A 27,870-nucleotide genomic window follows, 5' to 3' on the forward strand; every position below is an offset into this window, starting at 1 on the left:
AAGATTTTCTTGTACACACTTGAAAAATTCCCTCCATCAAAGCCGCTAACACCATGACAGCCTCAGTCTATGTATGGGAGGTTAAAATCCCTTACCATTACAACTGTACAGATACTTGGGATCTTCCTACATATTTGCTAAGCTCTCTCTCATGAAAAAGCTGCCTGTGATTTGGGAGGACTATTGTGACTTTGCCTTTACAAAAATAGAGGAATCCTTTTGGGTCTTTGGGTCATACCGAAACTGTGAGAACAACCCCGCTTGTTCCACTTCACTCCTTGTAGCCCTGCAAATGTTTTCTATTCAGATGATTATTCAATTTCCTTTTGAAGATTATGATTGAATCTATCACCGCCATACTCATTAGCAGAACATTACAGATCCTAACCACTTGCTGCATGAAATGTTCATTCTTGTGTCTTTTCCGGTTAATTTCCAATAATTTTAAATTGGTCCCCCTGATTCTTTCTTCTTTTCTCCAGTGAAATCAGATTCTCTCTAACTACCTGTCCAGACCCCTCATACTTTTGAACACTTCTACCAGATTTCCTCTCTACTTCATTACAGCCAATCTGACTTCATTGTATCCTTGGACCAAGAATGGGCAAAAGATCTCAATTCAACAGCGAGGCACGAGTAACTTGATACCAACGTAGCATTAAACCAAATGCAACTTCAGAAACACTGAGGACCAAAGGAATTGGGGTAAAACTCTCTCTCTGCTGGTTGGAGTCATGCTATCACAAAGCAAGAAGGTTGTGCTTTACTGACGAAGGGTCTAGGCCCGAAACGTCAGCTTTTGTGCTCCTGAGATGCTGCTTGGCCTGTTGTGTTCGTCCAGCCTCACACTTTGTTATCTCGGTTGTGATCTTTCTATCTGGATTAGTTTGTACAGTTTTAGATTACTTGTTACTCTTGTTAGATCTACAGCTTGTGACTCTTGTACCCATCATGTTATTCCAGTCATTTGGTTTGTTTCCAGCACCACCTTATTTTAAATTTTTTGTAATTATCTCTCTGCCTCATTTGATCGGATTATAGTTCATCTCTTCGCTTATTATTCAGCTGTTGACACTTTATTGACACAGTTTGACATTTTTGATCATCTGCAGAGACCTATTATTCAGCCTGTCGACACTCCACTTTGTATGATCTTTTGATCTCTCTGCCTATTTATCTCCCTAGTCTTTAAATTTTGTGCCTGTGTGCTTCCCTGTCATCTCACCTGACAAAGGAGCAACCCTCCAAAAGCTTGTGATTTCAAATTAACCTGTTGGACTGTTGTGCTCTTGAGATGCTGCTTGGCCTGCTGTGCTCATCCAGCTCCACACTTTGTTATCTCGGATTCTCCAGCATCTGCAGTTCCCATTATCTCTGATCACAATCTTAACCTCACTGCGAAGCCTCTTCCAGGGATGCCTAACCTGAAGAAGTTATCCTCCTCCCTCCAGACCAACCTCAGGAAATCTCGCTCCCACTGCAACTCTCTTGCCACCTATCTTTTCCTCTATCCATCTTCGGTCCACCTCCCCCTCTCTCCCTATTCATTTCAGAACCCTCTCCCCATCCCCCTCTCTGATGAAGGGTCTAAGCCCGAAACATCAGCTTTTGTGCTCCTAAGATGCTGCTTGGCCAGCTGTGTTCATCCAGCTCCACACTTTGTTATCTTGGATCCTCTTTCATCCAGGTCTACACCTTGTTATCTCATAACCTGCTAATTATGGTGATGAGCAGGGGAACCAAGACAAAGTCAATGAGTCAATTGACAGTTCAGAGAGAATAGGATCGAGAAAGTGGGTGATTGGACTTATGAACAAAATGAGCTCAGCAAAGGCATCAGGGAATATAGAAAGTGGAGGGAGTGTGGTTTCAGTATTGGGGAGAGGATGAAGGGGGCTGCCTGGTGAATTAATAATAGGGATAAAAGGCAGCTGATTGGTGGCCTCAAAAACAGATGAAGAGGAATTAATTTTCTCAAAGGGTTGTGAATCTGCGGAATTCACTCCCCCAGAGTCCAGTGTATAAGTTTGAGAAGGAGATAACATTTTTAATTGGTAATGGGTTGAAAGGGTATGGAGAGCAGGCAGGAAACTGATGGTGAGGCTGAAATGAAATCAGGCATGATCATACTAAAAGACAGAGGAGGCTCAAGGAACTGAATAGCCAACTCCTACTCCAAGTTCTTATGTTCTTATCTTCTAATCTTAGTGAAGAAGCTCTTGAGATCCTTGCTGGAGGTGGGCAGAGGGGAAATTCAGAGAAGAAGCCACTAACACCAAGTCAAAACTGACACATAAAAAACAAGTAACAAGATGAAAATACTGACTGGGTCACCCTTGATTCCTTGGGGTCCTTGTGGCCCTGGTTGACCAGGTATTCCATTCGTTCCTTGCCTTCCTGTCTTCCCAATGAAGCCACAGTCACCTTTGTCCCCTTTTGAACCTTGGCCTCCCCCAGTTCCTGGATCACCGTTCAAGCCTGGTGGTCCTGCAAAACCTGGGGATCCTGGAGAGCCCTAAAACATTGTGGGTCAAAAAATAGAAACAACATTGAATTAGCCAGATTTTATACTAATTTCACAATCAGGAAAGTAATGGCGCTTTAATTTAAAATGAGAGTCAGTAATTCTTCTGTGTTTCATTGCCAGAACTTTGTTATTTCTACTTTAATCTTAATTTTATGATTCAGTAGTCTTAAGAATTAAAGAGTTAATGAGAAAGAAAGAAAGAATGGAATTTGTGTAGCACCTATCACAACCACTGGCTGTTTCACAGCACTTTACAGCCAATGCAGTGCTTTTTGACCAGAGTTGCTTCTGTGATTTTGTGGCGGTTAGTTTGCTCACAGCAGGTTCACAATGAGTCTAGTCTTGTTCAGTTGATTAAGGACCGTAAGAAACTACAGAAGGTGGTGTTCACAGCCCAACCCATCACAGACGCCAGCCTCCATCCATGGACTCTATTTCCACGTCTCGTTGCCATGAAAAGGCGGCTAACATCATCAAAGACCCAGAGATAATGGGAACTGCAGATGCTGGAGAATCCAAGATAACAAAATGTGAGGCTGGATGAACACAGCAGGCCAAGCAGCATCTCAGGAGCACAAAAGCTGACGTTTCGGGCCTAGACCCTTCATCAGAGAGGGGGATGGGGTGAGGGAACTGGAATAAATAGGGAGAGAGGGGGAGGCGGACTGACGATGGATAGAGGAGAGGAGAGTATAGGTGGGGAGGGGATAGGTCAGTCCAGCGAGGACGGACAGGTCAAGGGGGTGGGATGAGGTTAGTAGGTAGGAAATGGAGGTGCGGCTTGAGGTGGGAGGAGGGGATAGGTGAGAGGAAGAATTGGTTAGGCAGGCGGGGACGAGCTGGTCTGGTTTTGGGATGCAGTAGGGGGAGGGGAGATTTTGAAGCTGGTGAAACCCACATTGATACCATTGGGCTGCAGGGTTCCCAAGCAGAATATGAGTTGCTGTTCCTGCAACCTTCGGGTGGCATCATTGTGGCACTGCAGGAGGCCCAGGATGGACATGTCATCTGAGGAATGGGAGGGGGAGTGGAAATGGTTCGCGACTGGGAGGTGCAGTTGTTTACGGCGAACCGAGCGGAGCTGTTCGGCGAAGCGGTCCCCAAGCCTACGCTTGGTTTCCCTGATGTGGAGGAAGCCACACTGGGTACAATGGATACAGTACACCACATTGGCAGATGTGCAAGTGAACATCTGCTTAATATGGAAAGTCATCTTGGGCCTGGGATGGGGGTGAGGGAAGAGGTGTGGGGGCAAGTGTAGCACTTCCTGCAGTTGCAGGGGAAGGTGCCGGGTGTGGTGGGGTTGGAGGGGAGTGTGGAACGGACAAGGTAGTCATGGAGAGAGTGGTCTCTCCGGAAAGCAGACAAGGGTGGGGTTGGAAATTGTCTTTTGTGGTGGGGTCGCATTGTAGATGGCAAAGTGTCGGAGGATGATGCCAAAACCCGTCCAGCTCATCCCTGCCTCCCTAATCTGTTCTTCCTCTCACCTATCCCCTCCTCCCACCTCAAGCCGCATCTCCATTTCCCACCTACTAACCCCATCCCGCCCTCTTGACCTATCCATCCTCCCCGGACTGACCTATCCCCTCCCCACCTCCTCACCTATACTCTCCTCTCTACCTATCTTCACCTCTATCCATCTTCAGTCTGCCTCCCCCTCTCTCCATATTTATTTCAGAATCCTCTCCCCATCCCCCTTTTTCTGATGAAGGGTCCAGGCCCGAAACGTCAGCTTTTGTGCTCCTGAGATGCTGCTTGGCCTACTGTGTTCATCCAGCTTCACACTTTGTTATCATCAAAGACCCATCCCACCACAGTAATGCTCTCCTTAAACCTCTTCCATCAGGCAGAAGATACAGAAGCTTGAACAGATGCACCAGCAGGTTCAAAAAGAGCTTCTTCGCTGCCATGATTAGACTGATGAATGGGCTCTCTAACTTCAAGTAATGCTGTTCTTGTTACTGTTGATCTTGCCTTGCATACATCCTGTGCTGTTTAACCTGTATCGCCTTACCCTGTCCAAGTTTTTTTTCACCTTTTGATCTATATGTCCTTGCTTACTGCCTGTAACTGCTCGCAAACAAAGTTTTTCTTACTTAGCTACACCTGACAAAAATCAAATCAGTCACTCAGTCAGCCTTGAGGTGTTGTTGGTGAGGGACTTTACCCATGTGCACAGGGAGAAATAAGACCAGGAAGCTGGGGATGTGGTGGCCAATGGACTTCACTGCCCAGAAACTGCAGCAGTGTAGTGAACTATGTAACAATATGGCTGCCCCATGGACAGGTCGGCAGTTGCCATGGAGATTCAGGACCAGCCCCTTTGAGGTAAACTGGAGAACCGCACATACCTACACTTCATTACCCCAGTCCAAGGTACTCACCCTAACATGGAGATGGAGTGGTGGCAGAAGGCACCAGCTGGAGATGGAAATACACAAATAGCCCTTGGTGGTTTCCAATTAAGACATTGTAGAGGTGGCTGTGCTCAACACCTCCACTGTGCCTGTCCCACTTCAACCCCTGGAAGTTCAAGTTCAGGAGGTATGATTTGCCTCAGCATTTCTGGTCCATAAACCCCTTCCTGGTTCATCCAGCAACTCTCCGAGGTCAACAGGCTACACAGCTGCAGGACCAAAGAGTGCACTGAGATGTAGTAAGTGGGAGAGGAAGTTGATAGCTGATTGAGAGGGCTTTGGTGGTCCAGGTGAGGAAGGCTTTTTTTGTTAATATCAGTTTCTCCATAATCATAATTTGGACTTTCAAGAATGTGTTTGTGAGTATCTCCATGTCAATTTGGAAAGGAGGAGGAGTGTGGTAAGAGAGACCACATTGGTCTCTCTTCAGGCCCCCAGGGCCCCTTGTCAGCAGTCCCTGTCTTGTAACCATGAACTTTCTATCACTCAAATTGTGGCCTGAGTCCCTAACTGACCCTGGGACCCTGGTGGCTGCATTACGCACAAATTGGATACAAAATTGGCTTGATGGTAGGAGACAGGGGGCAGTGGTGGAGAGTTAGGTTTTGGAATGGAGCCCTTGTGACCAACAGTACTGGGTTCACTTTTGTTTGTCATTTATGTAATCAGTTTGAATGAAAGTATAGGAGGCATGGTTCATATGTTTGTGGTTGACACCAAAATTAGTAGGATTCTGAACACTGAATGAGGTTATCTAAGATTTCAAAGAGATCTTGATTAATTGGGTCAATGGGCTGAGGAGTAGCAGTTTAATTTGGATAAATGTGAGTTATTGCATTTTAGTGAAACAAGGGCAGAACATATACAATTAATGGTAGGGCCCTGGGTAGTGTTGTAGAACATTGAGACCTAAGGGTTCAGCTCCCTAATTTTTTGAAATTTGTGTCCAGATAGACAAGAAGGCAAATGTGTTAAATGCCTTCATTGCCCAGGCCATTGATTACAGGAGTTGAGATGTCATGTTGGGGTTGTGCAGGATGTTGGTGAGACTTCTTCTGGAGTACTGTGTGCAGTTCTGGTCACCCTGCTACAGGAAGGATCTTATCAAATTGGAGAGGGTTCAGAAAAGATTTAGCAGGATGTTGCTGGAATGGATGGTTTGAGTTTTAAAAATACGCTGGATAGGCTCAGACATTTTTCACTGGAGCATTGGTGGTCGAAGGGTGACCTTATCAAGGTTGCTAAAATCATGAGGGGCATAGATGATGTGAACAGCAAGGATCTTTTCCCAGGGTGGACAAGTTCATATTTGGGGTTGTATTTTTAAGGTGAGAGGAGAAAGTTTAAAAAAGGACTGAGTGGGTCGTGTGTGAAATGAACTGCCAGAGGAAGTGGTAGGTGCAGATACAGTTACAATATTTAAAAGACATTTGGATAAGTATGTGAATAGGAAAGGTCTGGAGGGATATGGGTCAAGTATGGGCAAGTGCGACCAGTTCATTTTGGGAATGTAGTGATGACTTATTTGGACTAAAGGGCCTGTTTCCATGCTGTATGAATCTATGACACTAAATGTATTTTTATACAATCTGGCAGCAGCTTATGGCTATAGCAGGGTTCCATGGATGGAAGTCTGGGCTGAGAACCCACTGTACCAACTGGAAGTTGAGTACAATGTGTACTCATGATGTTGGGTCATGGCGACACCTCTGTCCCTCCTTATTCAACATCTCTCATGTTTGGCTCTCCCTATGTGCAAAGGTCTAGTTGTCAGAGAGATGTCCAGGAACAGCTGTGGCAGAAAGGTGCAACGTGGAGAGGGTCAAAGCTGTACGATAGTCAGGGAGTAGTCAACCTAAGTGCTTAAGTCCTCTACCCTTCATGGATATGAGGCCAATGTTGTTTCCTGTTAAAAGTACTATGAATGGAGTTTGTTGCAGCTCTCTCCCTCACATGCCAAGTCACCTACCCCACCCAGTCTGCTCACGGCCATGTTCTTTTGTCTCATCAAATTCGTGTTCCAGGATGATGGAAAACAACAATGAGTTCTCCTCTTCAAGTGACTGTGTAGGTGAGCCCCCAGTTATCCCTATTTCCTTCCTAGAAGCCCATTTCATAAACTCTGTAGGATTACACTTCCCCAAGCTTCTACCTATATTTGTCTGCTCCTGTCTATCTTGTCAACTAGACCTTGGCATATGGGTGAGTATGCCTGGTGTCAAACTGCCCTTCGCTGATACTCCTGCCCATGGACTTCTAAAAAAAATTATTCATGTTGTGGGTGTCGCTGGCTGGGCCCAGCATTTATTGCCCGACCTTTGTTGCCCTTGAGAAGGTGGTGGTGAGCTGCCTTCTTGAACTGCTTCAGTCCACCTGCTGTCACTTGACCCACAATACCACTGGGGAGGGAATTCCAGGATTTTGATCCAGCGACAATGAAGGAATGGCGATATTTTTCCAAGTCAGGATGATGATTGGCTTGGAAGGGAACTTGAAGGTGGTGGTGTTCCCATACATCTGCTACCTTTGTCATAGAATTGGCATAGAATCCCTAGAGTTAAAACAGGCTACATGGCCCACAAAGTCCACACTGACTCTGAAGAACATCCCACCCAGACTCACTTCCACCAACATCCCTGTAACCCTGCAGTCCCCACGGCCAACCTGCTCATTCCTGGACACTATTAGCAATTTAGCATGGCCAATCCATCTAGTCTGCACATCTTTGGACTGTGGGATGAAAGCGGAGCACTGGAGGAAACCCATGCAGACACGGGGAGAATGTGCAAACTCCACACAGACGGTCACCCAAGTGTACCTACAGTGAAAATTTAGTTCTGAGGAAAGGTCACTGGATGCAAAACATTAACTCTGATTTTTCTTCACAGATGCTGACCTGCTGAGTTTTTCCAGCAACTTCTGTTTTTGTTCCTGATTTATAGCATCTGCAGTTCTTTCAGCTTTCACTGTCTAGCAGCAGTTGGTTTTGTAATTGGTATGGCATGGCAAAGCAAGGCAGGTAGGTGCTTAGCAAGTGAGCACTAAGAAAGCAAATGAACACTTGTGAAATGCAGTGAGATGAATCACCTCATGTGACATTTTGGTATAGGAGATCTGCATCCTACTCTCTGCGTAGCTAGTTATCAATGAGCAAACAGAGTGCCAGTTAGAGAGATAATAACTCTAATGAACAGTTATGTTTGACCCAAAACTCTGGTTTTCTCTCAACAGATGCTGCCAGAGTTTCTCCAGCATCCTCTCTGTTTGTTTCAGATTTCCACTATCCACAGTATTTTTCTTTAATATCAGTCCGCTAATTAGTCTGCTTGTCAGCCAATCAACTATGTACATAAGTTAATAGTAATCCAGGTAGGCAGGTAACCCAGACTGCCGAAATATATCTGAGATGTCAAAAAATTGTAAATAATTAATTGTTAATAACCTCCTAGGTATTTGTCTCAATAAACATATAATATAGAACAGTACAGCATAGTACAAGCCCTTTGGCCTACGATGTTGTGCCGAACTTAAGGTCTATCTAACCTCCACCTGACCTTATACTATCATCCATATTCCTATCTAATAGCCGCTAAAATGCCCCGAATGAGGTCGACTCCACTACCCTCTCCGGCAATGCATTTCACGCCCCAACCACTGTCTGAGTAAAGAACCTACCTCTGACGTCTCCACTACATCTACTGCCAGTCACTTTCAAACTATGCCCCCTCATAATAGCTACCTCCACCCTAGGAAGAAGTCTCTGGCTGTCCACTCTATCTATCCCTCTGATGATTTTGTACACCTTACTTTCTGTGGTATATGAAAACTTAAAGAACTGCTGATGCTGTAAATCAGGAACAGAAACAGAAGTTGCTGGAAAAGCTCACCAGGTCTGTCAGCAGCTATTTAAAAAAAGATCAGAGTTAACATTTTGGGTCAAGTGACCCTTCCTCAGAACTGATGGCAGCTGGGAAAACATTGACTTATATGCAGAAAATAGGGAGAGCAATGGAGTAGGGAGTAAATGATAGGATAAAGCCTGAAAAGAGAGGTTGGTTAGACAAAGGATTTGCTAACAAAGTAAGGAGTTGGTAACACCTGTGTAAGGAGAAACCATAGCAGACGAGAGAACAGTATAAGAAAGCTGACAGAAACTCTTCACCCTGCAGGAGAGGATCTAATGTTTACAATCATTTGTGGGTGTTGAACAAGGACAGCCATTGGTGCGGGAAGGGGAGGATGATGGTAGAGGATAAATGAAAAATCGCCTTACCGAGGGACCTGTTTGTCCACATTGACCTGAGGGACCAGGAATTCCTTTTGGGCCTGGTAATGATGCTTGACCTATAATGGAAACAAAGCACAGCTTTGTAATATTTTATTATTATTTGGGAACTTCAAATCTAAAATGGAGGTAAATAGGTGTTTGATTTTAGTTCTGTGTAGGTGGGTTTTTAAAGAAAAGGTCAGTAAGTTATCCTTAAGAGTTCAAAGCACATTCCTGAGACAGTTTAAGCTAAATGACTCACTAGGCCACTTGGTGTGATAACCACTGAAGTGTTTACTAAGTTGGGTTTTTAACAACCTACAGAAAGAGAGGTCTGCAGCTGTAAACACCAGTAGAAGGGCAGTTTAATTTAGTTAGTCTCCAGGCTATTTCAGTTGGAAAGAATTATGTCACTACAACTCATTCCCTTCTTCCCCTTTCTTTACTCTCATTGCTATTTCTTTCGCTTTGTTTTTTTTACACCGTACCTCTGAATTCTCCCATTCCCTTTGCTCCGTTCCAATCAATTACATTCTCTAGCTCCTTCTTGCCCCAAGGACAGAAAGAGACAAACCAAAGCTTTCCTCAAGCTCAGTCTGCTTACCACATACTGGTGTCTTCATTGCGTTTGCCTCAGATCTGCCTTGCCGCTTTCAAAGATTAATTTACTGTATTTTTTTCAAAGGAATTCAAATTGATTCAGAAAGAGACACCATCACTCTACCTTTGTCTTGCTTTCTGCTCTATCGTTATTCTCACAGTTGTAAATTTCAATAATTAGAATATCTAATATTTCTAATTGTCAAGAGAACAATTGATTATAAGCATAATGTTTTCCTCAAAACTTTCCAAATTACAATTAGAAAGGAGATAGTTTCTTTCCCTTTTGCATTCTGGGGTTACAGAGACATACTGCATGGGAACAGACCGTTGAGCCTAACTCATCCATGCCAACCAGGTTTCCGAAACTGAGCTACTCCCATTTGTCTGCATTTGGCCCATATCCCTCTAAATCTTCCCTTTTCACGTACCTATTCTTGTATGTTGTAATTGTACTCACTTCCACTTCTTCTTCTGGCAACGCATTCCATATATGCACCACCCTCTATATGAAAACATTGCCACTGCAGGTCCCTTTTAAATGTGTCCCCTCTCACCTTAAACCTATGCCCTCTAGCTTTGCACATCCCTATCCTGGGGAAAAGACATTGGCTTTTTGTCCCTCATGATTTTATAAACCTCCATATGGTCATCCCTCAACCTCCTATGTTCCAGGGAAAAAAGTCTGAGCCCATCCAGACTCTCCCTATAACTCAAGCCCTCCAGTCTCGGTAATATCCTTGTCAATCTTTTTTCTGCCCTTTCTAGTTTCCAGTGAAAAACATGAGGATAGATAAGTCCCCTGGGTCAGAGGGGATATACCCAAGGTTTCTAAGGTAAGCAAGGGAAGAGATTGCTGCCCCTTTGGTGATGATCTTTGCATCCTCACTGTCCACTGGAGTAGTGCCAAATGACTGGATGGTGGCAAATGTCATTCCCTTGTTCAAGAAAGGGAATAGGAATAATCCTGGGAATTACAGACCAGTCAGTCTTTCTACTGTGGTGGGCAAATTACTGGAGATGATTCTGAGAGATAGTATTTATGATTATTTGGAAAAGCACAGTTTGATTAGAAATAGTCAGGATAGCTTTGTGAGGGGGAGGTCATGCCTCACAAGCCTTATTGAATTCTTTGAAGATGTGCCAAAACACATTGACGAAGGCAATGGTGTGATGTATAAGGATTTTCACAAGGCATTTGATAAGGTTCCCCATGGTAGGCTCATTCAGAAAGTAAGGAGGCATGGGATTCAGGGAAATTTGGTTGTCTGGATACAAAACTGGCTGTCCAATAGAAGACAGAGGGTGGTAGTAGATGGGAAGTATTCAATCTGGAGCTTGTGACCAGTGGTGTTCCGCAGGGATCTGTTCTGGGACCTTTGCTCTTTGTAATTTTTATAAATGACTTGGATGAGGAAGTGGAAGGGTGGGTTAATAAGTTTGCCGATGACATGAGGTTGGTAGAGTTGTGGATAGTGTGGAGGGCTGTTGGAGGTTACAGCGGGACATTGACAGGATACAGAGCTGGGCAAAGAAGTGGCAGATGGAATTCAACCAGAAAGTGTGAAGTGATTCATTTTGGAAGGTCGAATTTGAATCCAGAATATAGGGTTAATGGCAGGATTCTCGGCAGTGTGGAGGAACAGAGGGATCTTGGGGTCCACATCCATAGGCCCATTGGATTGTGGGGGACTGAGTTTAAGAGACGTGAGGTTATGCTGCAGTTCTATAAAACTCTGGTTAGACCACACTTGGAATATTGTGTTCAGTTCTGATCACCTCATTATAGAAAAGATGTGGAAGCTTTAAGAGGATGCAGAGGAGATTTACCTGGATACTGCCTAGACTGGAGGGCAGGTCTTATCAGGAAAGGTTGAGGGAGCAAGGACTTTATTCATCAGAGCGAAGCAGGATGAGAGGTGACTTGATAGAGGTTTACAAGATGATGAGAGGCATGGATAGAATGGATAGTCAGAAATTTTTTCCCAGAGTGGAAATGACTTACGAGGAGGCATAATTTTAATGTGATTGGAGGAAAGTATAGATGAGATGTCACAGGTAGGTTCTTTACACAGAGACTGGTGAGCATGTGAAATGCGCTGCCGGCAAACTTTAGAGACTTTTAAGCGACTCTTGGAAAGGCACATGGATGGTAGTATAATGTAGGATATGCAGGGTAGTTTGATCTTAGTAGAATAATAGATTGGCACAACATCATGGGCCGAACAGCCTGTACCGTGCTGTACAGTTCTATAACATCCTTCCTGTACCAGGGTGACCAGATCATACGCAGTATTCCAATTGAGGCCTTACCAATGCCTTGTACAACATGAATGGTAGACCAGGCTCAAGGGGCCAAATGGCATACTTCTCTTCCTATTTCTTGTGGTCTTATGGTCTTTTCGAGATGGTTAGGGCTTCACACAATAGTCTACAGGAAAGGTTCAAAATAATTCACTGACAAATTTAATCAGGGAATTGTGAAATATGGAAATACTTCAGTGGTTATTTGGAGATGAGTATGAATTAATTTTGGACTCCTTGTATTAATGACCAGCTAAAATATGTTTCTGTGCTGCTCTGTACAATGTATATAAAAATATCATGTTTGTTCACTATGACATTAAGAATATAATGGAATCAGCTGATAGGAGGGATCAGAAAGAAATAAGAAATGTAGTTCACAGTCTCAATTTTTATTGCGCAATATGTTGTGTTACACAATATACAAAATAATCTCTTATGTGGGTATGATGTATATATTAAACACTACACTAGCCGTAATTTACCGTGTGTCCCAGGAAGTCCAGGTGGACCAGGAGGTCCAGGATGTGAAGTTCCACGGCATGTTACACACAGATCACCTCTATCACCTGTAACAACAGAAATGGCTTGATTTTAGCATACTAAAAGTTCCACTCACTCACTTATTGTTGAAACTGGACCAATATTTAGCCCAAAAGCAGAACCCTTCGTCACAGAGGAGTGATAAACAGTCACCATGGGAGGTGATGGCATGGTGGTATTATTGCTGGACTGTTAATCCAGAGATCCAGGTAATGTTCTGAGGATCTGGGTTCAAATTCTGCCACAGCAGATGGTGGAATGTGAATTCAATAAGTATCTGGAATTAAGAATCTAATGATGATGGTTAATTCTTGGGGGGATATCCCACCTGGTCCACTTCCTTTAGGGAAGGAAACTGCCATTTTTACCTGGTCTGGCCTGTATGTAACTTCAGACCTACAGCAATGTGGTTGACGGTTAACTGCCCCCTGGGCAATTAGGGATGGGTAATAAATGCTGGCCAAGCCAGTGACACCCTCATCCCATGAAAGGATCAGGACTTGGATCTTCTGGATAAGTATTGTATCCAACAAGATTTTGATATACATTTTGTTAATTGCATGCTCCAATTCCTTGAGGCAAGTTTAAACTTAAATTTTCAAGTGCTTTAAATTTTGCAAATTTCAGTACATTTTCATATCAATGAGAATGAATGATTTCAGTTAGGGAACTCTGCACAACACATTTCTAGGTCTGCGCTGCTGCAGGATAAAACTCCTTCCACAATGTGCCAGCAATCGTGACAATATCAGAAAATCAGGTATAACAGTGAACATTTTGGGTCAAACTTTCCGTCGCTTATAGATGTTTTGTTGCTGGGTGCCCTGGGCAATTCTAATTGCTTTAGAGTTTCAGACATTCAGAGAGCTGGTGGAGGTGTGTAGCTCCAGAGAATCCTCAAAACTCACACCCTTTGTCTGTCAGTTTTTTGGTGCAGATTCTGAACAGCAGTGGGAAATGCTTAAAGCTCAAAAGAAACATGAACTTCTCCTTTCTGAAGAAAAAGCTGAGAATAAACTAATTAATAATACCCGCCCCTCCATCCCAATCAATAAGTACACAAAATTGAACAAAGAGAAGTTCTGTGAAGCCAATACAGGAAAATGCCCAGGATGTTTGATTTTCATCTGACCGGGGAGAAGTGTGGGGAGAAAGTGGTCAGAGATTGCTGGTTTTGAGATGCGCTTTTTGAAAGACTTGCTGGTTCTACGTCCCAGCTGCAAAAAAAAATCAATCAAATAAAAAGCAGCTGTCACCCCCATTCTCCCTGGCCTATTTCCTCATTCCCCATACCCCAGCTTTGAATATTCTTAGCTTCCTCCATGGTTCCTCATACACTCCATGCAACCTACATCCCTGTACCTACCCCCACAACCCTTTACAGTCACCATGTCAACTTAGTGACAATTCATGCCAACCCAAGCCATCACCCTCCATGCGAAGTCACCCAGCTTCGACAATGGACAGACCTCAGGACCCATTCTGAGATGAAACAAGATAAAGTTCCAAGAGCTTGTTGTTAAATCCACTATGTTACAAGAACAACTTCATTGATAAAAGCCCATTCACTGCCATTATGTTCCTTTAAATACTTAATCCCTCTTAAAAAAAACTAAGGAGTTTATAAGCAATTGGAACTATCAACTGAGAACTGACAGACATGCTACTGTGATAATGATTGATTGTGAAATGAGTGTGCAGCTCAAGATACTATAAAAATACAGTTCTGAGGAAGGATCACTTCACCCAAAGTATTAATTCTGATCTCTCTCCACACCTGCTGAGCTTTTCCAGCAATTTCTGTTTTTGTTCAAAATACTTTAATGTTAGCCCTTGCGTTTATGTTAACAGACAGTGAAATGATAAGCAGTATATTTTCCTCCCCTGCAGTTTTTTTTTCTCAAGCATATAAGGGCGAGGATATTTAAATGCATTGACAGTGTGATAGCTCTTTTGGCATCTCCCCGGTAAATGCTATTTTTTGCCTGTGAAGCCCACGTGTTGTGCGTGAATAATAAGAAAGGACTTGAGGCATCAAGGAAACAGTTACATTATATCAGCAATACAGAAACAGGCTAATTTGCCCAAATGGTCTAAGCTGATGTTCCAGTTCCACACACAATTCAACATCTGAAGCAAGCTTTGTAGGATGGTGTGGAACAGGGAATATGGAAATCCTGTGTGGTTGTTATCATAAGCGTTCATTTTGGTGTGAATCACTGCAAAAGATGCAGCACCACACGCAGGATTCTGGAACCTAGCTGCTGGAATCAATTGATTCTGATGCTGAATTAACACGAGGAAGATATTGACTGTTTCTACAATATGGGCTAAAAGTGGGCAAAGGAGAGATGTACACAGATACAAAGATGATTATTATAACTGAGTTTGTTTCAGTCAAAGATTTTGGCATTTGTAGCTCCTGTGCCTAGAAATACTCAGTTTTTCTCAATGGTTTTCTTTTCCATGTACAACATTAACTTTAAATCAATTTAGAAAATATTAGTTGCTTGCCTTTGTATCCAGTTGGACCACGAAAACCAACAAAACCCCTTTGTCCAGGTGGCCCTCTACGTCCTGGTTGGCCATTTGTACTGATAGTATCACCTGAAAAATTTCATTCAGAATGTTTACTTGCATCAATAGGAGTTTTGTTTCAGATAATTTCATATTTATTCTTCTCTCCTGTTCTTCAAAAGTAGGCCGTTAGCTCTTTGAGCCTGTTGCACCTTTAATAGTATCATGGCTGACCTCCTCATACCTCAGCCTAATTTGTGGCCTTTGTACTATGCTGTTGCCAGAGTTACAGTGGGAGTATACCAGGAGGATTGTGGGGTTGTACCTCATGTCTAACCACAGTCCACAGGGGGCTGGAAGCATTTCTATGAAAGATAGACATTTGAGGAGTACTACTCTACATCAAGCATGGGCCAAAATGCAAGTCTGACTTAGCTGGAAAAGGAATTGAACCCATGCTGTTGGTGTAATACTGAACCAGATGCCAGGCATCAAGCCAACTGAAATAACCATCACCCACACTATCTCCCACATTTGCAACCACCCTTCCATGTCTACCATTCAAGGCCTAGTGTGGAAAAGTGGGACTAGTAGAGGTAGTGGTTTATTTTTTGGTAGGGCAGACTTGATGGGCTGAAAGGCCTCTTCTACACTATATGATTCTATGATGAGCAAAATACCAAGTAAGGCAGATGAATGTGAAAATATGAAAACACATTCCCATTGAAGAAAGCTGACTGATACCAACATTTCTCACGTTTACTGCACTGAACTCTAAAATGGAGCAACTTGAAGCTTGATCCATTCAAGGTCGAACATATTGCAGACGTTCATTACATGAAAACAACCTTCTAGTGCACAAATACATTTTTACCTTCATAATGAAATGTTATTGCTGTAAACAATACGCTATTAAATACAACGATCAACTTGTGCAATATAAAATAAAACTGGAGATCAATATTGTACCTTGTGGTCCCACTAGACCTGGTGAGCCTGGAGGGCCTGGAAATCCAGGAGGACCTGGAGGACCTTCAAAAATCTGTCCAGGATCACCTCCATCTCCTTTAGGACCTCTTTTTCCGGGATATCCGGATTGGCCTTTGGGCCCACGTCTGGAAATCCCTGATGAAAGTAGTGAAAGATTTGGGAACTAATGTCATCCTCAGGAATCTGCATCAGTAATATATTTTTATCTAATTAACCTGGCATAGCGCTGTTTGCCAAAATTATCATCTTTGAAAGCATGGGATGCAATTATGCCAAAAAAAGCAAAGGCTGCAAACAATGTATATGTTATTCATTCAAGAAAAATGATAAGTAAAGCATCTTAGTAGCTGAAGATACTGTGTTAAGGAAATGGTATGTCTTTTTTCATTTGTATTTCTTCCTTGACAGGGTATTATGGTTCAGATCCATTGTAACCAATGCTAACAAAAATTTTAGAGATTGGTTTTGCATATCTGAGAATGAGTACTCAATGGTGGAATAAACATAGGGTCTTACCTGGCTCTCCTGGTAAACCTGGCTGGCCGTCACCACCTGTAAAGTTAGAAATAAATTAATCGTTTCAATTTATAACAAACAAATCATAAAACAAGAAGGCCTCCTTGAATTGCTAAAATATATCATGGCTTTTGTTTCATGAGTATAAGACAATTGGCAATGTATTTGAATTAGAAAGTATTTTATTGACCATGTCAGCTCACTTCTGCCAAGACCCTCTGATGTTCATACCACTGGCATCATTTTAAAGCCCAGTTGCATACCACTCCACACCTGCAAGCCAGGAAGTAGCCCTCACACTTGTGGGACACTTGACCTTTATCATTGAGGACATGGTTCAGAGGAAAGGAAAGCTCACTCTCTGATTCACAGACAAGGACCTGGAGTTTTTGTGGACTAGGTAGCAGAGTTTACAGCAGTCCTACTCCCTTCAGACTACCACAAGGTGCCGGACCACCAAACCAAGCCAGCCTGGACCCAAACTGCAGCCCAGGTTGGTGCTGTGTCCTCAATGATTTGGGACATCCAGTTGTGGATGAAGAAGTTCAATAATCTTCTGCATTCTAAAGAGGTAAGTGCTACCATTGTTCCACCTCATCATCCCAAGCTACTAATGCTTCCTGTCCTCTGCGCTTTTTAATCACTCACTAGGTACTTCCTGACAATTCTCCTGTTCCTGTATCACCACTGTACTTCTGTCTACTTTAATCTGCTTGATTCATCCCTTTAATTAAAAACAGAAATTGCTGGAGAAACTTAGCAGGAGTGGCAGCATTCATGGAGAGAGAAATGGAGTTAATGTTTCAAGTTCTGGGGTTTTGTTTACTGATTTCCAGTATTCACAGCACTTAACTTCTGATCCCTCCCTTTGTAACATTGCAGGGAGATTTGGCTCATCTTCTAGACTGATGTTGCCACAGCAACCTGACTGGTTTACATATAATCCCTGGACTGATTGTAATGACCTGTGGCATGACTGTGATCCCGTTCCCAGACTGCAAGGACATGGATATTGGACTCCAGTAGGACCAAGTGTCTGATTGACCAAGGCCAACCCTGTGGACTGGAACAGGACAGGAATAAGACAAGTGTTGTGACTGACTGTGTTAGTACCACCATCACTTTAATATGGACTGCTTTGCTTTGACTTTCACACACGGCCTTTGGCTTGAAGCATGCGCAGTATCTTTGCCACAAAAACTGCTGACACGCAATGTGAAGTAAACAGAGGCTGAAAGTCGCCAAGTAAGTGCACAGTGAGTGAATGCTAACAAAGCAAATTAAAATGCATCCTGTACAGATTCATGAGATGCGCACGTGCCCATGCATACAAAGCAATTTGCCAGTAACAATGCAAGTCATAGATGTCTCTGAGCTCTCAAGTAAAATATTGAGGTGTTGTGCGAGCTGGTCTGAGAGCAGATAGGATGATGTGGTGTGGCTGATGGCACACATGGACAAAGAGTCAAGGAGTATCGTGGCTATGAAGCAGACTAGGACATTGTTATGAAAAAGCAATAGAATGGTGGATTGGACAAGACTTCAGCAAACTGCAGTCAGCTCCCTCTCTGACTCGCAGGTAAGGACTTCACACTGTCTGGTTTCTTCGAGAAGGAGAAGAGTATTGGAAGTGGCAGATAAATAAGGCATGCCAGGCTTTCTTGGAATGCAACTGCATTGAAATAAGGTAGTCACTGGTCAATTGCAAGATTTTGAAGTGCCATTTAAGGCTTGTCGAGAAAATCACAAATATTTTTTGATTTTGAGATTCTGATTTTTAATTTTCTCTGAATTTTTGCACTTTTCTCACCGGTGCCCTCAACATGTCAGGGAACAGAAACTTCTATCCCTAGAGACTGGTCGGAATATAAAGTGTAAAGTGTTTGCTGTTTTTGGAGCAAGTAGCCTGGATGTCCAATCCAGAATGTAGGAAGATGAAGAGAACTGTTAGGAACACAAAGATTTAATTTGGTGATACTTAGTTAATCAGGGAAACTCAATAAAGAATAGCAGGGGTCAGAATTATTAGTCTGGTCAGATATATAAAGCGGGAAATGTAATGGCTAGACATAGGCCCTGGAAGACAGTGATCAGACACGATGACCAGTCGTGTATAGGCCATTGTAACCTAAGCGAGAGTCATGGCTTTAGGATAAGGATAGCTGATTTAAAACAGAGATAAGGAGAAATTACTTCCCTGAAAGGGCCATGAATCTGTGGGAGTCACTATCTCAGAGTGTGGTGGATGATGGGACATTGAGTAAATTTAAGGAGGACAGAGACAGATTTTTAATGAGCAATGGGTTGAAGGTTCATGGAGAGCAGGCAGGAAAGTGGAGTTGAGGGTGATGAAGTGTGTAAACCCGAAACGTCACCTTTCCGGTTCCTCTGATGCTGCCTGGCCAGCTGTGTTCCTCCAGCTCCACACTGTATCGACCCTTATTCTGAGATTATGTCCAAGACTCTCACAAGAAGAAACATCTTTCTGCATGTACCCTGTCAAGATCTATAAAATTCTTGTATGTTTCAATAAGGTCTCTGATCATTCTTCTAAATTCCATGGAGTACAGGTACAACCTACTCAACCTGTTCTATTAAGACAACCCCTCCATATCTGGTATTAGCATAATGAACCTTCTCTGGATTGCTGCCAATTCCTGTATGCCAGTGTATCTTTCCTTAGATTAAAGGACTGATTGACCTCTATATTGTGTGCAGGTGATAAACCAGAACTTTAAGTTATTGATATAGAGGAAATTTATCATAACCTGGTATTCCTGGTTGTCCTTTGGGTCCTGTAGCACCTGGATAGCCACGTCCTCCTTTGACATAGAAATGATTATCTTCTTCACCTGGCTGCCAAAAGATATAAAGGCAATGCTGGGCTATCAGAATCAGATTATGCAGTGGGATTCTCCTGCATTCAGTGACCAGGATTTCCATTTTTGGGATCATTTCAATGGCCCACAGAAAGAATTTTCTCAGAAGCTACTCTACTAGCTCCACAGAACCATAGGACAATTTTTTTAACTCATTCATGAGATTGGGGTGTTGTTGGCTGACCAGCATTTATTGCTTGTCCCTAGCTGCCCTTGAACTGCAAGGCTTACTGGACCATTTCATAGAACATAGAACATAGAACATTACAGCACAGTACAGGCCCTTCGGCCATCGATGTTGTGCCGACCTGTCATACCAATCTCAAGCCCATCTAACCTACACTAATCCATGTACGTCCATAGGCTTGTCCAATGATGACTTAAATGTACCCAAAGTTGGCGAATCTACTACCGTTTCAGAGGGCAGGTGAGAGTCAATCACATGACTGGTCTGTAGTCACACATCGGCCAGACCAGGTAAAGATAACAGTTTCCTTCCCTCAGGGACATTAATGAACAAGATGGATTTTTCCAATGATCAACAGTGGTTTCACTGTCATCAGTAGATTCTTAATTCCAGAGTTTTTAAAATTGAATTCAAATTTCGCCATCTGCCATGGCTGGTTTAAAACCTTGGTCCTCAGATCATGAACTGAGTTTCTGGATTAGCAGTCTAGCAACAATACCACTAGGCCATTGCGTCCCCCAAAGAATAGCAAGAGCATATACAAGAGTAGGCTTTCTGACCCTTTGAGTCTGTTCCACCATTTAATGCAATCATGCTGATCTGGTTGTGGTCTCAAGTTCACTCTCCTGTCTAGCTCAGCAATAGCTCTCTCTTCTCTATCAAAAATCTCTCCAATATTTGTCCAGTGAAAATTCAGTGAGACCTCCTGGAATTGCTTTCTGAACCAATAGGAGACGGAGAAGTTGCTGTCAGAATCTTTGTGTAAATCTTTGAAATGCAGTCAACAGATTGGTAGATCCCTATGACATACTTCCTAAGATTGGTGCTGTGCCAGTGCTGATAACTGGGAATGTATGTCCATTTCTGTGACATGTGGAGGAGGGAACTGCTTTGAAGGGTTTACAGAAAATTGGATTGATCATTCTGGAAATGTATTTCTTTTTAGTGTTTGGTCAGCTTTCCATACAGGCAGCATCCTCTGGTATGTGGGTACAGAGAAATGCCTGTCACTGAGTTCCCCATGCTGCCAAAGTGAAGGTCCATTGCAGAGACATCAACCCCACTGGAGGTCCACCAAAATGCTTCAAAGTGGGCAGCGTCAGAGGCTGGCCTTTCTCAAGTAAACTCACATGCTTTGTAAAATTTGACAGGATTCCACCAGAATGCAATTCAGAATCAGTCTTTATTCAATAAATAAAGGAGGACTAGGCAAAATTTTCCCTTTTTTTTGGCTGTGCTATTTTAGGGGAGTCCCGTGACAGGGATGCGTGATGGCTCGCAGCAACATTTCTCACACTACCTCCCATTCCTCACTACATTAATTATGCAGCCAATCTGTTTGGCATTTGTCTCATTTGAGAATGCATCAGGAGAGGTGAAAATCCGACTGCTGTTGGCACCAAGTTTAAAGCCCAGATGCATATCACTCAGATTCTGCAAGTCAGGAACCATCTCACTCACCCTCCTCTTAGGAAACAGAAATGTCCCAGAAAGGGAAGCTGGCTCCCTGATTTCCAAATAAAGACCACCAGGTGGATTCAGTGACTGGAAGGTGGCCATCCTGTACCTTATATGACCACTGGAGGCCTAGGCATCAAACCCAGCCTGGACCCAGACAAAATCGTGGGTCAGTGCTCAATCCAGGGTCAGATACAATTCACAAGAATACAGGACTCTGAACAGCTCTGATGTACTGAAGGATCTTGGGGTTCCAGTCCATAACTCCCTGAAAGTGGTCACACAAGTAGATAGAACATAGAACATAGAACAGGAAAGAGGGTGCATGGTGTACTTTCCTTTGTTGGGTGGGGAATTGAGTACAAGAGTCAGGATGTCATGTCGCAGTTCTATTAACTTTGGTTAGGCCACACTTAGAGTGTTCAATTCTGGTTGCCGCATTACAGGAAGGATGTGGAGGCTTTGGAGAGGGTGCAAAAGACACTTACCAGAAAGCTGCCTAGTTTAGAGTGTATGAGCTATAAAGAAAGGCGAGAAAAATTCAGGTCATTTTCTCTTGAGCAGTGGAGGCTGGGGAAAGACTTGGTAGAAGTCTGTAAAATTATGAGATGCATAGATAGGGTTGATGGTCAGAAACTTTTTCGTAGAGTTGAAATGTCTAATACAAGGGGGCATGCATTTAAGGTTAGAGAGGGAAAGTTCAAAGGAGACATTAGGGGCAAGCTTTGTTTTACACAGCGTGGTAGGAGTCTGGAACATGCTGCCAGAAGTGGTGGTGGAGGCAGATGTGATAAGGACATTTAGATAAGCACACGAATAAGCACGGAATGGAGCGATATGGACCAAGGGCAGGCAGAAGGGGTTGATTTAATTTGGCATCGTGTTCTTCATGGGCCAAAGGACCTGTTCATGTGCTGCAAAGTACTATGTTCTATGTTCTAATACAGGAAAAAGTTCAGTGATCTTCTGTGCTCCATAATCTCCTCTCTGCTACCTCACACTCACTCTAACTCTGCCACTGCACACATATTTTACCAACCCTCATGGACTACTAACCTCACTATTGTCATAGCATCTCTACTCAATGGCTCTCACCCACCTCATTCTTCACAATCACTGACTTGCTTCCTGCCCTCTGATTAAAATGTTATGCAATCCACAAAAGGCATCAGCTTCCAACTAAGTACAAAGTGAGTTAGTGCAAAGAAATGAAACTAAGAGCCATAAAGGTGCATCCTGCATAACATGGCTGTGTGTTCCCATTGCAGGAGGAAGTTAGAGGTGTCCCTGAGCTGAGTGAAGCCATGAATTGCTGAAGTGGATTTTCAGTTGGCCTGAGATCACCTGCAGTAATTTGTGTGAGGCTGGCAGTATGCTAATGGCATGTCATTGAACAAAACGTGGAGGTAAAACCATTTAAGGAACATGCAAGGACATGTCGATGAAGAAATATTAAAATGGAGGCCTGGGGAAGCAAGCAGTGAGCTGCTTTTGCCACATAACCATTCTGACTTTCATGTTGGGAATTTACAACATCTAGGTTCTCAGAAGAGGAGGGGAGAATCGTGAGCTAAAGGAGATTAGCTGTTAGTACAATGTAGTTGCATGGAAATAAAGTAGTCACATAGTCACACTCATTAGCAAGGCTTGACATTTGCCATTTAAAAGTTGAGTGGAAAATCAGAATTCCGTTGCTTGATGTCAAAAACCAGCTTTTTCCAATCTTACCACACTCTCCCAACATTTTTTGCCATTTCTCACTGAACTGGGAATATTCAATCTCATGGTTAGGTATAAAAATGATGATTAGGAGATGTTTGAAAAAACTAAGAATTGTAATAACACTGTTAGGTACATATGAGTTGTCTGTTATTTAAGCTATTCATTGCAATGAAGAGGTTTACCAGGACGCTGCCTGGATTAGAGGCTATGAGCTATAAGGAGGGGCTAGAAAAACTCAGGTTGCTTTCTCTGGAGGGGCGGAGGCTGAGGGGAGAGTTGGTGGAAGTCTATAAAATTATGAGATGCATAGATAGGTTGATGATCAGAATCTATTCCCCAGAGTTGAAATGTCTAATACTAGGTGTTATGCATTTAAGGTGAGAGGGGGAAAGTTCAAAGAAGTGAGGGGCAAGTTTTTTTACACAGAATGCTAGGAGTCTGGAACGTGCTGCCAGGTGTGGTGATGGAAGCAGATACAATAGGTGTATTTAAGGAAGTTTTAGATAAGCACATGGATATGCAAGGAATGAGGTATGTGAACCAAAGGCAGGTAGAAGGGATTAGTTTAATTTAGTGTCATGTTTGGCACAACATTATGGACCAAAGGGCACGTTCCTGTGCTGAACAGTTCTAGGTTCTATGTTAAATGTTCTGCTAACACAACATCAGAGCTCAAACATTCAGTCTTAACATAGTGGCAGAACTGTAGCTCTAGTGATAAAGTCTATTGGTTACAATTATTCAGTTAGAAGATGTGACCTTAATGCTACTCACCAACATAGAGTTTTCTTGTAGTTCCTGACTGAGACAAACTTGATTAAAGTGGCACTTGTTCAAATGTTATTTATAGCACTTGTGTAAAAACATCTTTTAAAATATTGTTTCAGAGATAGTAGGAACAGCAGATGTTGGAGAATCTGAAATGACAAGGTGTAGAACCAGCATCAGAGGAGCAGGAAGGCTGATGTTTTGGGCCTAGACCCTTCTTCAGAAATGGAGGAGGGGAAGGGGATTCTGAAATAAATAGGGAGAGAGGGGGAGGCGGATAGAAGATGGATAGAGGAGAAGATAGGTGGAGAGGAGACAGACAGGTCAAAGAGGCGGGGGTGGAGCCAGTAAAGGTGAGTGTAGGTGAGGAGGTAGGGAGGGGATAGGTCAGTCCAGGGAGGATGGACAGGTCAAAGGGGTGGGATGAGGTTAGTAGGTAGGAGATGGGGGTGGGGCCTGAGGTGGGAGGAGTGGATAGGTGGGATGAAGGACAGGTTAGGGAGGTGGAGACAAACTGGGCTGGTTTTGGGATGCGGTGGGGGGAGGGGAGATTTTGAAGCTTGCGAAGTCCACATTGATACTATTGGGCTGCAGGGTTCCCAAGCGGAAGATGAGTTGCTGCTCCTGCAACCTTTGGGTAGCATCTTTGTGGCACTGCAGGAGGTCCAGGATGGACATGTCGTCTGAGGAATGGGAGGGGGAGTTAAAATGATTCGCAGCTGGGAGGTGCAGTTGTTTAGTGTGAACTGAGTGTAGGTGTTCTGCAAAGAGGTCCCCAAGCCTCTGCTTGGTTTCCCCGATGTAGAGGAGGCTTGGGGACCGCTTTGCAGAACACCTACACTCGGTTCACAATAAACAACTGCACCTCCCAGTTGTGAATCATTTCAACTCACCCTCCCATTCCTCAGACGACATGTCCATCCTGGGCCTCCTGCAGTGCTACAACGATGCCACCCAAAGGTTGCAGGAACAGCAACTTATTCCGCTTGGGAACCCTGCAACCCAATGGTATCAATGTGGACTTCGCAAGCTTCAAAATCTCCCTTCCTCCTACCGCATCCCAAAACCAGCCCAGTTTTTCCCTGCCTCCCTAACCTGTTCTTCCTCCCACCTATCTCGTCCTCCCACCTCAAGCCCTATCCCCATCTCCTACCTACTAATCTCATCCCACCCCCTTAACCTGCCTATCCTCCCTGGACTGACCTATCTCCTCCCAACCTCCCCACTTACACTCACCTTTACTGGCTCCATCCCCGCCTCTTTGACCGGGCTGTCTCCCCTACACCTATTTTCTTCCCTATCCATCTTCTATCCGCCTCCCCCTCTCTCCCCATTTATTTCAAAATCCGCTTCCACTCCCCTATTTCTGAAGAAAGGTCTAGGCCCAAAACGTCAGCTTTCTTGCTCCTCTGATGCTGTCCTTTGTGTTCATCCAGCTCCACACCTTGTGATCTCTTTTGAAATATCGGTCAGGTTTGCTTGCAGGAGTCCACCCTGAAAAATTGGTTGAGTAGTTTTAAGTCAGTTATAGTAATCATTCCCTGAAGTCCTGTGCCCAGATCAGAATTTCTGGAATCACATCAATGCATGGAAATATACAAAGAAAGGACATTCAGTTCAGTTATGTCACATGCTCAATGTCTGAAAGAACTAATGGATTTGTCTCATTCCCTGTTTTGTCATTTCTGTTAAACATAATTTTTAATTAAATCAAATATATTTTATAAAAGCCAAATAAATACCACCACTCAGAGAGGAAAGGAGGAATGTTTGGGAAAGCAAAAAACATTTTCCAAAGGATACGTTTTGGTCATTCACTGTTAGAGTGGTTTTGAACATTTCTTTTGGATATTTATCCCCATTGAATATCAAGAATTTTGTTACTGAAGAAAATAACTGGTAAATTGAGAGGTGAGGTGTTTATGTTGAAACAGTAGTCACCAGAATAAAGTCTTACTTGAAGATTTGAAAACTTGAAGTTTATCTTATTTCTGTAGGAAAAGACAGAGTAAATATATGTAAACTGGGTGGAGATTCTGGAACTCGGAGGCATACTCTAAGAATTAGAGCCAGACTATTCAGGACTGATGTTAGCAAGCACTTCTACACATAAAGATAACACATGTTTGAAATTGTCTTCCACATCAGCAATGGATGCTGGATCAGTTGTTATTTTAAATTCTGGAGATGGTTCTTTGTATCAGCAAAGGTATTAAGAGATGTAGACTAAAGGCAGGCAAAGGGAATTAGGTCACAGATCAGCCATGATCTAATTGAATGGTAGAACAGGCTTGAGGGGCTGAATGGCCTACTTCTGTTGCTATGGTACTGGACATGGCCTTTATTAAGCATGTGGTTCCGTACGGTCAGTAAAAACCTGAAACCCCTTTGGTGATTCGGAGAAAGAAAAATGAAAACACCGATCTTGAAACTAAATCTTAAGTAATGCATTGTCGAGAAAGATTAAGTGCAGGTCATTACTCACTGGACCAGGAGGTCCTTGATGGCCAATTTCTCCTTTCCTTCCCTGGATTAAAATAATAATATTTTGAATATTAACTCATTAAATACATATAGCATTTGCATGATTGTTACGAAATGTAACTATATTGGTTAATTAGTCAGAATGCTTAGCAACTTACTGGTGCTCCATCTCTTCCTGTGATTCCCAAATAGCCTGGATCACCTTTCAATCCCTGAGGTAACAGAAAACACATGTGACAGCTCACAGCAGGTAATTTTCTCGTGGCAATATTTAGCTGCAGTTTTGAAATAGGAGTCTAAATTTCAGACCCTTGATATCAGTGGCCCAATTAGTTGAATAATATTAATAATTAAATCGTATTTATCAAGAGGTAGTTTTCTCAATTGAAAATGGTTAGAAAATCAAACACCTTATGCAAAAACCTGAGCTGATGAATAACTGAATTTTATTATTAATATAAGTCAGACCAACCTGGATCCCTGGTAGTCCAGGTGTCCCATCTTTACCTGGTTTCCCCTAAAAAGAATAGAAACGTTAATCAAGTCAGTTTACAACTCTATAAATAATGCATATAGCTTCTTCCTTTCTAAGTTCTAAGTTCTTCCGTTCCTTCTATTTTTCTATTTATCATTGCTACTGGGATGTTCTTTGCATCTTCTAGTGAAGACTGATGCAAAGTAAGAGTTTATTACTTCTTTCATCTCCTTAATTTCCATTAGCAATTTTTCTGACTCGCTTCCTATAGGCCCATCTCTCAGCTTGTTAACTTTTCTTTAAATTCTTTAAATGCCCATGAAGAAGCTGAGCAAAATCTGACAGGGGTCTGGGAAATAGTGTTTTGGTGAGGAGTATGGTAGAATCAGGGGACAATTGTGGTGAGGCCTGTCTTGACATTAGAAGCAACTGGTGCCATCTTTTATGCTTTTCATGAGAGATCTGCTCTGAGGTTTAAGTAAAAAGGATAGGCTGGATCAGCTGGGAATTTTTTTCCCCTGGAACATAGGAGGTTGATGGGTGGCATTATAGCAGCTTATAAAATCATGAGTGGTATAAATAAGGCGAATAACAAAGGTCTGTTCTCTAGAGTTCAGGAGGCCAGCCTCTGACAACTCCCATTGTCCAACGACTCCTGCCCTCAGCACAGACACATGAGGTGTCCTCTTGCCTGGTGTGGCAGCCTCCCATGGCTGCTTCCTGGCTTTGTGTAGCACTCCCTCATGGCAGCCTCTCCGCATGATATGGTGGCATCCCAGCATGGCATGGTGGGCTCCTGGTGTGGCATCTTGTCTGCCTGGTGTGGGTCTTCCAGTGGTATGTGGTGGTGTTTTGGCCTGGCATGGCCTCAGCATGGTCTTGTGGTTTTGACAGAATTCCAGAGCGATCTTGCAGCCTCATGACCCTTGAGGTGAAGTGTGGCGCAGTCTGGATCTAAGGCTGGTGCGGACTGGAGACTGGGTGGCAGCATGATCTGGATTGGAAGACCATTGTTCTGAACTTTTATTTCTACAATGCTGGACTTTTCATTTCTCTATTTTCTAAGGTGATGTAACTGAAGAAGTGGTACCTAGGTACCTTTGTATCTGAGAGGGTCACTTTACTTATTTGAGTACATGTGACAATAAAGCCAATTCAATTCAAAACTAGAGAGTATTTCAAGTTTCTAGGAGAAAATATCAAAGACCAATGTTCT

At 43.1% G+C, this 27,870-nt stretch overlaps 1 protein-coding gene across 2 annotated transcripts in view; it reads right to left on the reverse strand.

The window, feature by feature from the left end:
* Nucleotides 1-27,870, reverse strand: part of LOC125457937 (collagen alpha-5(IV) chain-like) — a 229,248-nt gene that overhangs the window by 87,536 nt on the left and 113,842 nt on the right. For both annotated transcript variants that reach the window (XM_059651241.1, XM_048542743.2), the window contains exons 16-25: nucleotides 26,652-26,696; nucleotides 26,338-26,391; nucleotides 26,181-26,222; nucleotides 19,450-19,537; nucleotides 16,682-16,717; nucleotides 16,145-16,300; nucleotides 15,173-15,265; nucleotides 12,601-12,684; nucleotides 9,218-9,288; nucleotides 2,327-2,515 (exon numbers count right to left, since the gene is read on the reverse strand). In XM_059651241.1, the coding sequence (XP_059507224.1) occupies nucleotides 2,327-2,515; nucleotides 9,218-9,288; nucleotides 12,601-12,684; nucleotides 15,173-15,265; nucleotides 16,145-16,300; nucleotides 16,682-16,717; nucleotides 19,450-19,537; nucleotides 26,181-26,222; nucleotides 26,338-26,391; nucleotides 26,652-26,696 (858 nt within the window). The remainder of the gene's footprint in view (nucleotides 1-2,326; nucleotides 2,516-9,217; nucleotides 9,289-12,600; nucleotides 12,685-15,172; nucleotides 15,266-16,144; nucleotides 16,301-16,681; nucleotides 16,718-19,449; nucleotides 19,538-26,180; nucleotides 26,223-26,337; nucleotides 26,392-26,651; nucleotides 26,697-27,870) is intronic.

This window comes from Stegostoma tigrinum, chromosome 14, assembly GCF_030684315.1.
Source record: "Stegostoma tigrinum isolate sSteTig4 chromosome 14, sSteTig4.hap1, whole genome shotgun sequence".
Classification (NCBI taxonomy): domain Eukaryota; kingdom Metazoa; phylum Chordata; class Chondrichthyes; order Orectolobiformes; family Stegostomatidae; genus Stegostoma; species Stegostoma tigrinum.